Raw genomic sequence first — 13,347 nt, 5'->3', positions numbered from 1 at the left:
TGTTTATATAGTGGGGTTTGAGTCCAGGAAGACAAAGTGAATTTTAGCTGATTGGGAACCAGGCCCTGCTGTGCTGTGGCCACTGGCAGGACAGAAAAACTTTTGGTTTGGGATTCTTGATTGGAGTGGAGGGCTGAAGGGAAGCTTGAGGCACTGTGATCCTCTCAACACATGATTAGAGGTGCTTACACTAATATAGCTTAAAAAAATGAACTGTCAAAGAAGAAAGAACCTCACCACTGAAATATATTGTGGGAACAGGGAAGATGGTATTCATATTCAGAAGAAGACACTTTAATAAAGAAAACTTCTACCACAAAGAGTAACATGAAATGGCTCCCTGCCCAGATTAAAAAAGAATTTAAAAATCAAATGAGAGCTAATGAGGAAAAATTAAAAAGAAAAATAAAAACCATCCAAGAAAAACAAGATTATGATGGAAAAAAAAGTTAACCAACTAGAAAAGGAGGTACAGAATCTCAAAAATGAAAATAATTCTTCAAAAATTAGAATTGGGCAAGGGTAAGCCAGTGAAGTTGTGAGAGACCAAGAAATAATAAAATAGATTATAAAGAAAATAGAACAGAATGTGTGAAACATCTTTTAAGAAAAATGCAGATCTGGATATCCCAAAGAGTTCAAGAAGAGAAAATATAAGAATAATTGGACTGCTAGAAAGGTGTGACCAAAAAGAGAACCTTGACACAATAATGCAGGAAATAATCAAAGAAAATTGTCCTAGAGTGATAGAAGATGAGGGGAAAGGAACAACAGAAAAAATATACCAATCACCACCTCAAAGAAATCGTTTGTGAAAAACACACAGGAATGTTATTGTCAATTCTGAAACAACCAGATCAGAGAAAAAATTCTGCAAGAAACAAGGAAAAAAAAAATTCGAATATGCTGGAGCTACAATTAGAATTGTATAGGATTTAGCAGCCACAATAAAAGACCACCTGAAGCTAAAATTATCATATCCAGCAAAATTATCTATAATTTTGAGTGGGAAATTTGAAAAAATAAAAAAGATCAATTTTAAGGAACTTAACATGTACAAATTATTTATGTTTTTAATATATTACATAAATATTATATATTAACAAATATATAATATGTTATGTTTAATATATTAATGCTTAATATATTTAATAATAAATATTAATGTAATTAATATATAGAATTAAATATATGTTTAATATATTAATATATGTTTAATAATATATTACATATAACAATATATATATATAATTTCTATTAATATAGTAATAGTATAATTCAATATAATTATATATTAATATATACTACAATATATAATATAATATGTTTAAGATTCACATCAACAATAGGGTAGTTCAAAAGAACGATTGGCAGAATTAAGGTAAAAATAGCAATCATGTTATACAAATGAGGTGCAGAGGAAAATATACACAGAGGCATTACAGGCAGGAGGAGGGCTTTTGGTTCAAAGAAGAAATTTTATTACATTGGGAATGAGTTCAATAAACAACACTACATATATACCCAGAAGGGTATAGCACTCTCCAAAATCTATAAAGAAATAAGGGAGGAATGATGAGTGGATAGGGAAGCAAAGGGTGAAGGAAGAAGACAAGGGAGGAATCCTTGGGTAGAAGGAGGTTAAGTAATGGCGAGGCAAATTAGGGAGCAAAATTTAATTAAGGAGGCAGCAAGAAAGACATGTTTGTATATGTGGGATGTGTGTAAGTGTGTGTGTATATGTATACATATTTATCTTTTCTTAATTGTAGTTTGCTTGAGGGTGGGGCATGAAAGGGAGAAAAAAGAATAAAGTACATAAGGGGTACAGTAGAAATTCAAAGAACAATTTACAAGGAAGTAAAGAAAAAATTATCATTCATGAATATAATTTCTTCTATTAATATATGTACTTTCTTGATCTGGTAATATGTTGTTATATATTTTGAGTCATCCTTGATGTTCTGCTAGGTACATAACAATGTTCTCTTTTGTTTTGCTTTATTTTGTTTTATATTTCCTTTTTGTTTTTCTTTGTTACTGTTTTTTCAAATAAAATAAATTTTAAAAAGAAAAAGAAAAGAAGAAAAAAAAATCATGTTGGGAGTTCTGAGAGAGGAGCAAAGATGGAAGCGTGAAGTCAGGAAACTGCTCAATCTCTCCCAGTTTTCCTTGAAAACTAAGTCTCTGAAGCCACTCTCCAGCTCAAGATATACTGGAAGGACTTTAAGAAAGGTCAATCTTACTGAAGTGAAAGGGGTGTTCAATTCAGCCCAGCTCAGATGGTAACTGGGAAAGCTAGTAAGAGGGTCTTAATCACAACAAATCAGCAATTGAGACCCTGCGTCCTGGCTCAACAGCAAGGAAGACCAATGGGACAGCCTCCAGTCCCAGCTCAGAAGACAAATTCTGGGAAACCAGGCTGTTTCTTAGAAAAAGCATTTTAGGCTACCCCATAGCAAGACACCAAACATAGGGACTCAAAGTCAAGGCTCAGAGGTGCACAGGAAGTTTGAAGAACTGTTTACCCTAGGAACAAAGCTTGACCATAAAAGGCACAAAAAAGGAAATAAAAAAAGAGGAGAAAAAATGAGCAAGAAATAGAAAAAAAATCTTAATCAGTGCATCAATTCTATGGTAACAGTGAAGACCAAAGCACCAACTAGATGAGGACAAAATGTTTACAGAGGAAATCTCAGAGTGATATGAATAGGTTTCAAACCCAAAGACTTCTTGGAAATGCTCAAAAAATATTTTAAAAGGCACATAAGAGAGGCAGGAAAAAAATAAGAAAAGAAATAAGAGGTATGGAAGAGAGAGTCAACAGACTGGAAAAGGAAGGACAAAAATTGATTGAAGATAAACAATTCTTTAAAAAACAAAACAGGCCAAAGGCAAAAATCCACTGAAGAAAACAATGCTTTTAAAAGTAGAATTAATCAAATGGAAAAGGAGTTGCAAAAACTAATTGAAGAGAATCACACATTAAAAACTAGAACGGGGCAAAAGGAAGCTAATGATTCTATCACACATAAAGAATTGGGCAAAATAAACTAAAAGTTAGAATGAAAAAAATGGAAAATACCTCAGTGGAAAAACAGCTGATCTGGAAAATAGATTCAGAAGAGACAATTTAAAATTTATTGCTCTACCCACTAAAGGTCATAACCAAAAGAGTCTGGATAGCATTCTTCAAGAAATCATCAAGAGTTATACTAGACCCAAAGAGGGGAAGAGTCAATGAAGGGATCCATCAAATGTTTACCCATCCAGGACAAGATCCCACAAGGAAAACCCAAGGAACATTGTTGCAAAACTCCACAACTAGAATCTCAAGAAAAAAAAAAAAAACAAACTGAAAGTTTCCAGATAGAAACAATTCAAATATCAAGGAGAAATAGTCAAAATTACCCAGGATCTGGCAGCTTGTACAATAAAGAATCAGAGGGCCATATTCTAGAAGGCAAAAGACCTGGGGTTATAATAAAAAACTAACTAACCAGTGAGACTAAGTATTATCTTTCAGGAAAGGAGTTGGATCTTCAATAAAGTAAAAAGAAGATGGACTTTCAATCATTTGAACTGAAAAACAAAACAAAACAGAATTAAACAGAAATTTTGATCTTGAAATACAGGATAAGAGAAGCATAGAAAGGTAAATGGGGGAAAATATATTATTTAAAGATTAAACTGTTTAAATCTCTAATGGGAAATGTTATCTGTAACTCTTGAGAACTGTATCTGTTAATGGGGAAACTAAAGAGGGCATACCTAGATGGAAAGCATGTTTGTGAATGGGTTCTGATGTGACATATGAAAGAAAAAGAAAATAAGGGATGGAAAAAGGATTGTACTGAGAGAAAAGGGAATGGGGAAGAGTATAATGGGATAAATTAGATCACACAGAGAGGCAAAAAGACTTATTACAATAGAAGGAAATAAGGGAGAGGATTAAGCATTATCTAAAGTTTAATCTCATCATTTTTGGCTCGAAAAGGGAATAACATAATCACTCAGTTGGGCATAAAATTTATCTAACCCTGTAAGGAAATAGGAGGAGAAAGGAGAAAGAAAAGGGAAGGGTTGTGTGGAAGGGAGGAGGAGAAACATTGGGAAAAGGGGATAAGAGAAGGGAAAAGGGATGATAGAAGGTAGAGTAGGTAGAGAGTGGGATGGACTAGAAACAAAGTACTATTAATGAGGCACAGGGTAGAAAGAGAGTAGAAAAGTATATACAGAGGAGAAAACAAGATGGACGGAAATACAGAACTGGTAATCATAACTATTAATGTGAATGGAATGAAGCTTCCTATAAAATGGAAGCAAATAACAGAATGGATTAGAAAGCAGACTCCTACAATATGTTGTTTATAAAAAACTCATTTGAAACATACAAAGTAAGGATAAAAGGCTAGACCAGAATTTATTATGTTTCAGCTGAAACAAAAAAAGCAGGGGTAGAAAAGTAAAAACAGAACTAATTAAGAAGAGATAAGAAAGGAAACTACATCTTGCTAAAGGGCACCAAAAACAATGAAGTAGTATTGATACTAAATGTATATGCACCAAGTGCTAGAGCATCCAAATTCTTTTTTTTAAATTAATTTTATAATTACAATCCTTCTTGACAGTATATATGCATGAGTAATTTTTTTTTTTACAACATTGTTCCTTGTATTCATTTTTCCAAATTTTCCCCTCCCTCCCTCCCCCCCTCCCCCAGATGACAGGCAATCCCATACATATCAAATGGAGCATCCAAATTCTTAAAGAAGTTAAACCAGTTATAGAAAGAAATAAGACAGCAAAATTATATTAGTGGGGGACCTTTCCTCAGAATTAAGCCAAATCCAACAATAATATAAACAAGAAAGAAACTAGGGAGCTTAATAGAATCCTAGAAAACTTAGATTTGATACCCTCTGAAGAAACCTGAATAAAGAGAAGAAGGAATAAATATATATTTTTTCCAGCAGTATATGGCACCTACACAGAAACTATCCATGTATTAGGGCATAAAAACCTCACAATCAAATGCAGAAAGGCAGAAACAATCAAGGCTACCTTTTCAGATCACGATGCAAGAAAAATTATATTCAATAAAAGGCCAGAAAGATAGACTAAAAGCCAATTGGAAGTTAAATAATCTAATTCAAAAGAATGAGGTCCATCAACATATCAAAGAAACTATAAATAATTTCATCTAAGAGAATGACAACCATGAGACAACATAACAAAATCTATGGGATGCAGTCAAAACAGTTCTTAGGGGAAATATTATATCTCTAAATAGTTATATAAATAAAATAAAGAGGAGATAAATGAATTGGATATGCAACTAAAAAAGCTAGAAAAAGAACAAATTAAAAACCTTCAATTAAATACCAAATTAAAAATTATGAAACTCAAAGGAGAGATTAACAAAATTGAAATTAAGAAAACTATTGAACTAATTAATAAAATTAAGAGTTGATTTTATGAAAAAAATTTGATTTGAAAAAAGAAAGGAAAAAACCAAATTGCCAGTATCAAAAATGAAAAGACTGAACTCACCACTAAGTAAAATGAAATTAAAGTAATAACTAAGAGCATTTTGTCCAACTGTATGCCAGCAAATCTAATAATTTAACTGAAATGGATGAATATTTACAAAAATGTAAATTGCCCAGATTAACAGAAGAGGAAATAAATTACTTAAATAGTTCCATTTTAGAAAAGGAAATTGAGCAAGCCATCAATGAACTCTCTAAGAAAAAATCTTTAGGGCCAAATGGATTTACAAATAAATTCTACAAAACAATTACAGAACAATTAATTCCAAGACTATGTAAACTATTTGCAAAAATAGGTAAAGAAGGAGTCTTGCCAAATTCCTTCTATGATACAAATTTGGTACTGATATCTAAACCAGAAAGAAAACAGAAAATGAAAATTATAGCCCAATCTCCCTAATGAATATTCATGCAAATTTAAATAAAACAATAAAGACATTACAGCAATTTATCAGCAGGATATGACCAAATGGGATTTATACCAAGAATGCAGGACTGACTCAATATCAAGAAAACTATTGCCATAATTTATCATCTCAATAACAAAACTAATCTTTCAATAGAAACAGAAAAGACTTTTTGAAAAAAATTCAGCACCCGTTCCTATTAAAAACACCAGAGAGCATAGATACAAAGGGAGTTCTCCTTAAAATCAAAAGTAGCATTTATCTAAAACCACCAGCAAGCTTATTTGTTGTTTTTTTTTTCCTCCCTGAGGCTGGGGTTAAGTGATTTGCTCAGGGTCACACAGCTAGGAAGTGTTAAGTGTCTGAGACCAGATTTGAACTCAGGTCCTCCTGAATTCAAGGCTGGCACTCTATCCACTGTGCCACCTAGCTGCCCCCAGCAAGCTTATTTGTAATGGGAAGTAGCATCTATCTAAAACCACCAGCAAGTTTATTTGTAATGGGTAAAAGTTAGAAATGTTCCCAATAAGATTAGGGGTGAAACAAAGATGCTCATTATCATCACTATTATTCAATACAGTACTAGAAATGTTGGCTTTAGGAACAAGAAAAGATAAATAAATTAAAAGATTTAGAATGGGCAGTGAGAAGATATAACTATCAATCTTTGCTGGTGATATGGTATATTTACCAAGTATTCTAAAGAATGATCCAAAAACTTACTTGAAACAATTTAGTAAAGTTGTGGGATATAAAATCATCTCATAAATCATCAGCATTTCTATATATTACTGACAAAGCCCAGCTGCAAGAGATATAAAGAGAAATTCCATTTTAAAATATCTATAAACAAAATAAAATATTTGGATGTTTACCTGCTAAAAGAAACCTACGACCTATATGAACACAATTATAAAACACTTCTAATATAAGTAATGTCTGATCTAAACAATTGGAAAAATATTAATTGCTCATGGAGTAGGCAGAGTAAACATTATAAAAATGACAACTCTTATAGAGCTAGAAAAAATAATAAAATTCATCTGGCAGAACAAAAAATTAAGAATATCAAGAGCATTAAAAGAAAATACAAAGGATGGTGGCAAAGCAGTACCAGACTTAAAATTTATTAAAAAGCAGCAGTCATATGACATAATTATCAATGACTATAGTAATTCAGTATTTGATAAATCCCAAAACTCCAACTTCTGGGATAAGAACTATTTCACAAAAATTACTGGGAAAACTAGAAAATATGTCAGAAACTTGGCATCTCACATACCATACCAAAATAAAGTCTAAATGGGCATGATTTGGGCATAAAGGGTGATATTATAAGTAAATTATAAATAAATAAGTTCTCAGATCTTTGAGAATGGAAGAATTTATGATCAAAGATGAACTAGAGAACATTATGAAATGAAAAACATACAACTTTGATTACAGTAAATTAAAAAATTTCTGCATAAACAAAATCAACACAAACAATATTAAAAGGTTAGTACAAAACGGGAAAAAAATTTTACAACCAGTGTTTTTGATAAAGGCCTCATTTCTAAAATACATAAAGAAGGGTCTCAAATTTATAATAATGTCCCAACTGATAAATGGTCAAAGGATGTGAACTGACAATTTTCAGATGACAAAATTAAAACCATCTATAGGCATATGACAAGATGCTCTAAATCACTACTGATTAGAGAAATGTAAATTAAAACAAGTCTGAGGTACCACCTCACACCATTCAGATTGGCTAAGATGACAGATAATGATAAATGTTGGAGGGAACCTGGAAAAACTGGGACACAATGTTATGAGCCAGAACTCTGAACTTGAAACAAGGATGCTTACAAGGTACTAGTGGAACTGAAGAGACAATGGTTATCTAGTTTAGCATGGTTCAGTGTGATTTATTTCATCTTACAACAAATAATGGTTTCTTACTGATTATAATGTTATAATGATTCGTTTATACTCAGTGTAGAATATAGGAGCTGGGAGCCTTAACCAGGATACATTCAGAGCAGAGCCAGAGAAAACAAGCAAACAAAAGGCTAGAGGCTGGAGCACAAGCTCTTGGACTCATCATCAACCCATCCTGGCGGCAGGCTCTCCTCCTGCATTTCTCCACTCAGACCAAGGCCAGTCTGAAAGGCTCTCCAGAAAGCTGCCCAGCCCCAGGAAGGAGATAACACAGGATCTGGACTATAAGAAAGCTAACCGGGCCCCAGGAAAGGAAACAAGACTTTGAAAGAGATAATAAAGGATTTGGACTTTAACTTCTGGCTACTCTTGTGGTGATTACTCTCTTGAAATGAAGGCTGCTCCCAGAGACCCCAAGAAAACCGAACCAGAGAACATAACACAATGCATTGTTGGTGGAATTGTGAAATGATCTAACCATTTTAGAGAGAATTTGGAACTATGCCCAAAAGGCTATAAAACTGGACACATCCTTTGATTCAGCAGTGCTACCATAGGTTTGTATCCCAAGGAAAACATAAAAGAGGGATAAGGACTCACATCTGCAAAAATGTTTGTAGCAATTCTTTTAGTGATGGCAAAGAATTAGAAAGTGAGTAGATGCCCATCTATTAAGGAATGGCTGAATAAGTTATGGTACATCAAAATAATGGAATATTATTGCTTTATAAAAAATGATGAACCAGCTGATTTTAGAAAGGCCTGGAAAAAGTTACATGAATTGATACTGAGTGAAACAAGTAGAACCAGGAATACAGTGTACACGGGAACAGCAAGTTTGTGCGATGATCAACTATGAAAGACTTGGTTCTTCTCAGAGGTTTAATGATTCAAGGCAATCCCAAAAAAACTTTGGACAGATCAATGCTACCTGCATCCAGAGAGAGAACTATGGAGAATGAATATAAATCAACACATGCCATATTTACTTTTTTTCCCTTGTGATTTGCCCTTTTGTTCTGATTTTTCTTGCCCAACATGATTCATGAGGAAATGTGTATTTTTTTTAAATTAATGTACTTGTATAACTAAAAAAACAGAAAACAAAAAACAAAAAAAAAAAAAAAAAAAAGAAAATCATGTTGCAATGTAGAAGATGGATTGGAGACACTTGAAATAGAGAAATCAATTAGAGGGCTATTTGAGTAGTTCATGTGAGATGTTATTAGATGAATTTGATCATTTGTTGTGGATACTTTAATTCCCTGAAAAATGAAACAAGGATCAAACTGAGAGTTTGTGTCCTTTAAGTAGTACTTTTAAGGATTGCAGCCAGAAATTTCTATTACTGGTGATGCAGTAATTTCTCTGGAAATTTTCCAGACAGGAATGGGAGTTGCTGCTGAAACATGGGAGGTTCTATTTGCTGTAGACTGAAGTTTATTTGAAGGATAGTAGTCCTTTATCTCCATTACCTGGGCTTGCTGCTCAGGAGTGTGCTTTGATAATCCTGAAAGGAAAAAAAACATTGTCCACCACCCACTTAAAAGTATGTATTTTGTAATAAGTCACTTTCATAGCAGCTTCCTTTCCTATCTCCAGGTTTCTAACCATTTTTCATGGGAAGAAAAAGCATCATCATTATCATTCAAGAAATGTTATGTCAAGATTATGGAAAGGAAGTAGTGCTTTATACTGAAGTAATTCTTCTACATTAACACAGATTTCTGTATTTCTTGGCCAAAGGAAGAATTATAAGGACTTACTATCGCTGGATTCGTGAGACAATAGTACTGAAAGCTGCTTGAATATCTGCTGAAGAACATGTGCAGACCACTGGGAGGGTATGTTTTTGTAAAATATCTGAAAGAAACTAAAATTAAACAATATTAAATATATACACACATACATGCACACATAAAATCTTGTTTTCATTTACACACATGTAATCTTATGTAAACATATGTAGAATTCTTTGTGTATGTATACACAGATACACACATCCATATCCATGAGAATGAAGGTCGGAAAATTTTCATTCTCCTTTGGGGCAACTAAGTGGTGTAGTGGATAGAGAACCAGTCCTCAAGTCAGAAAGTATCTGAGTTCAAATCTGGCCTTAGACACTTAACACTTCCTAACTGTGTGACCCTGAGCACGTCACTCCAAATACCTCAGCAAAAAAATTAAAAAAAAAAAAAAAAAAAAAGTTTCCCTGAAAGGCCCCCCTGAAGGATGATCAAATTGATTTTTTTTTACATATTCACTACTACATTTTTTTAACATATGTACTACTACAATTTTTTTCTCAAGTCTATCATCTACAAAAGAGAAAAATATAATTAAAAGCAAATTTTGCCAAAAGTAAATGAACCAAATAGTATTTTGATTTGAGATCTGATTAGATTTAGTTAAATTTTATTCTAATTAGGATGACCAATTCTCACATTCAAAAAACATTTCCCACTATGTTCAGGGCTTCATGATAGGTTCTATGAAGGAAATAAAATTATATAAGACACAATAAATCCTGTGGCCTCAAAGAATTTATAGTTTAGTAGTTGAGATATAAGTGAGTTTTCTTTATATTATATTATAACATATTATATTTTTTTTGTGTATGTGTTCCATTTGTTCAAAGGAATTTAAGTTCCTTGAGGCCAAGGATAATTTCAATTTTTTTTTTTTTTGGTATCCTTAGCATTTAGCACATACATTTGTTGAGATTAATTACAGAATCATGTCCAATATGTGAAAAATGGATGAATGGCTGTATATAACATTCCTGGACAAGAATGTTATTCAAATGACAACAAGGAATCATGGGAAGACTATGTGAGGTTTCAATGGCTAGAAATTGAGCTGAAGTGAAATAGATTTACATGGTATAGTATTAGGAAATAGATTTCATGGGTGAGGTACATCAAATCAATTATACACCACAAACTATGTAGATAGCCCTACATTAGATATTACCAATGGTGGATAGAAAATCTGAAAATAACTTTTTTCAATCACACCAGAATATTCTGCATCTATTTTCTAATTTTATCCTCCCCTATCCTAGAGCCAGTCCTAATTTTGAAGGAAAAAAAGGATAAAATGATAACAAATAAAAGTGTTTATCTTCTTACCTGTCCTTGCCAGTCAGAAGTATTAACAAGAATTATATTTTCAGGCAGCTGGTCATCAGAAATTAAAATGTGATTTAATTGGTCATATACAGTTTTTCTTGGGATCTATTAAAAAAAAAAAAGAAAGAAATGCTACAACTCAGTTCTTTTTTTCCCCTTAGTTTTGAAAGCTAGCAACACTATCCAACAAAAAAATAATAAAAATAATAGCAGAAATCAAATGGCTTATATGAATAAATTTCTAAATTACATGCAATATGGTACAGAAAATACTCAAGCATGCAAAAGGATTATTTTATTAACTATTACCAACAATGAGCATGTTACTTCCTCTGTGCTTCAGTTACCTCATGTGTAAGATGGGGAGGTTGGATTAGATGATTTCTAAAAAAGCTCTATATCATTTTACTGCAAATGCTACTCTTTCTTTTTTTTTTTTTCTTTCCTTTTTCCTTTTTTTATTATAGCTTCTTATTTACAAGATATATGCATGGGAAATTTTTCAGCACAGACCCTTGCAAAACCTTCTGTTCCAACTTTTCCCCTCTTTCTCCCCACCCCCTCCCCTAGATGGCAGGTAGACTAATACCTGTTAAACATGTTAAAGTATATGTTAAACACAATATATGTATACATATCCATACAGTTATTTTGCTTACAAGAAAAATCAGACTTAGAAATAAGGTAAAATTAACCTGAGAAAGAAATCAAAAACACAAGTGGACAAAAACAGAAGAAGTGGAAATGTTATGTTGTAGTTCACACTCATTTCCCAGAGTTCTTTCTCTGGGTGTAGCTGGTTCTCTTCATTATTGAACAAATGTAACTGATTTGGTTCATCTCATTGTTGAAGAGAGTTACGTTCATCAGAATTGATCATCATATAGTATTGTTGTTGAACTATATAACTACCTCCTGGAACTGCTCATTTCATTCAGCATCAGTTCATGTAAGTCTCTTCAGGTCATTCTGAAATCATCCCGCTGGTCATTTCTTACAGAACAATAATATTCCATAACATTCATATATCACAATTTATTCAGCCATTCTCTAATTGATGGGCATCCATTCAATTTCCAGTTTCTAGCCAATACAAAAAGGTCTGCCACAAACATTTTTGCACATATGGGTCCCTTTCCCTTCTTTAAGATCTCTTTGGGATATAAGCCCAGTAGTAACACTGCTGGATCAAAGAGTATGCAGTTTGATAACTTTTTGAGCATAGATCCAAATTGTTCTCTAGAATGGCTCAGATGCATTCATAATTCCACCAACAATATATCAATGTCCCAGTTTCCCCACATCCCCTCCAACATTCAGCATTATCTTTTCCTGTCATCTTAGCCAATCTGAGAGGTGCGTAGTGGTATCTCAGAGTTGCCTTAATTTGCATTTCTCTGATTAATAATGACTTGGAGCATCTTTTCATATGACTAGAAATAGTTTCAATTTCTTTATCTGAAAATTGTTCATATCCTTTTACCATTTATCAATTGGAGAATAGCTTGATTTATTAGAGTCAATTCTCTATATATTTTGGAAATGAGGCTTTTATCAGAACCTTTGACTGTAAAACTTGTTTTCCCAGTTTATTGCTTCCCTTCTAATCTTGTCTGCATTAGTTTTGTTTGTAGAAAGCTTTTTAATTTGATATAATCAAAATTTTCTATCTTGTGATCAATAATGATCTCTAGTTCTTCTTTGGTCACAAATTCCTTCCTCCTCCACAGGTATGAGAGGTAAACTATCCTATGTTCTTCTTATTTATTTATAATCTCATTCTTTATGCCTACATCATAAACCCATTTCAACCTTATCTTGGTCAATGCCTAGTTTCTGCCACAATAATTTCCAATTTTCCCAGCGGTTTTTGTCAAATAGTGAATTCTTGTCCCAAAAGCTGGGATCTTTGGGTTTGCCAAACGCTAGATTATTAAAGTTATTGACTATTTTGTCTTGTGAACCTAACCTATTCCACTGATCAACTAGTCTATTTCTTAGCCAATACCAAATGGTTTTGGTGACTATTGCTTTATAATATAGTTTTAGATCTAGTACAGCTAGGCCATCTTCATTTGATTTTTTTTTTAAATTAGTTCCCTTGAAAGTATTGACCTTTTATTCTTCCAGATGAATTTTGTTATTTTTTCTAGGTCATTAAAATAGTTTTTTCGCAGTTTGATTGGGATAACACTAAATAAATAGATTAGTTTAGGTAGTATTGTCATCTTTATTATATTTGCTTGACCTATCCAAGAGAACTTAATATTTTTCCAATTGATTGTCTATCTTTATTTTTGTGGAAAGTGTTTTGTAGTTTTGCTCATAAAG

The 13,347-nt window shown here is 32.7% G+C and overlaps 1 protein-coding gene across 10 annotated transcripts in view; it reads right to left on the bottom strand.

Moving 5' to 3' along the window:
* The window catches only part of LOC141556459 (metastasis-associated protein MTA1), a 610,678-nt gene that overhangs the window by 381,136 nt on the left and 216,195 nt on the right, over positions 1-13,347 (bottom strand). For all 10 annotated transcript variants that reach the window (XM_074290610.1, XM_074290601.1, XM_074290609.1 and 7 more), the window contains 2 exons: positions 11,017-11,121; positions 9,649-9,755 (listed from right to left, as the gene is read on the bottom strand). In XM_074290610.1, coding sequence (XP_074146711.1) covers positions 9,649-9,755; positions 11,017-11,121 — 212 coding nt within the window. The remainder of the gene's footprint in view (positions 1-9,648; positions 9,756-11,016; positions 11,122-13,347) is intronic.

The sequence above is a fragment of the Sminthopsis crassicaudata genome, chromosome 2, assembly GCF_048593235.1.
Source record: "Sminthopsis crassicaudata isolate SCR6 chromosome 2, ASM4859323v1, whole genome shotgun sequence".
NCBI lineage: Eukaryota > Metazoa > Chordata > Mammalia > Dasyuromorphia > Dasyuridae > Sminthopsis > Sminthopsis crassicaudata.
This window is presented reverse-complemented; position numbering and strand designations above follow the sequence as displayed.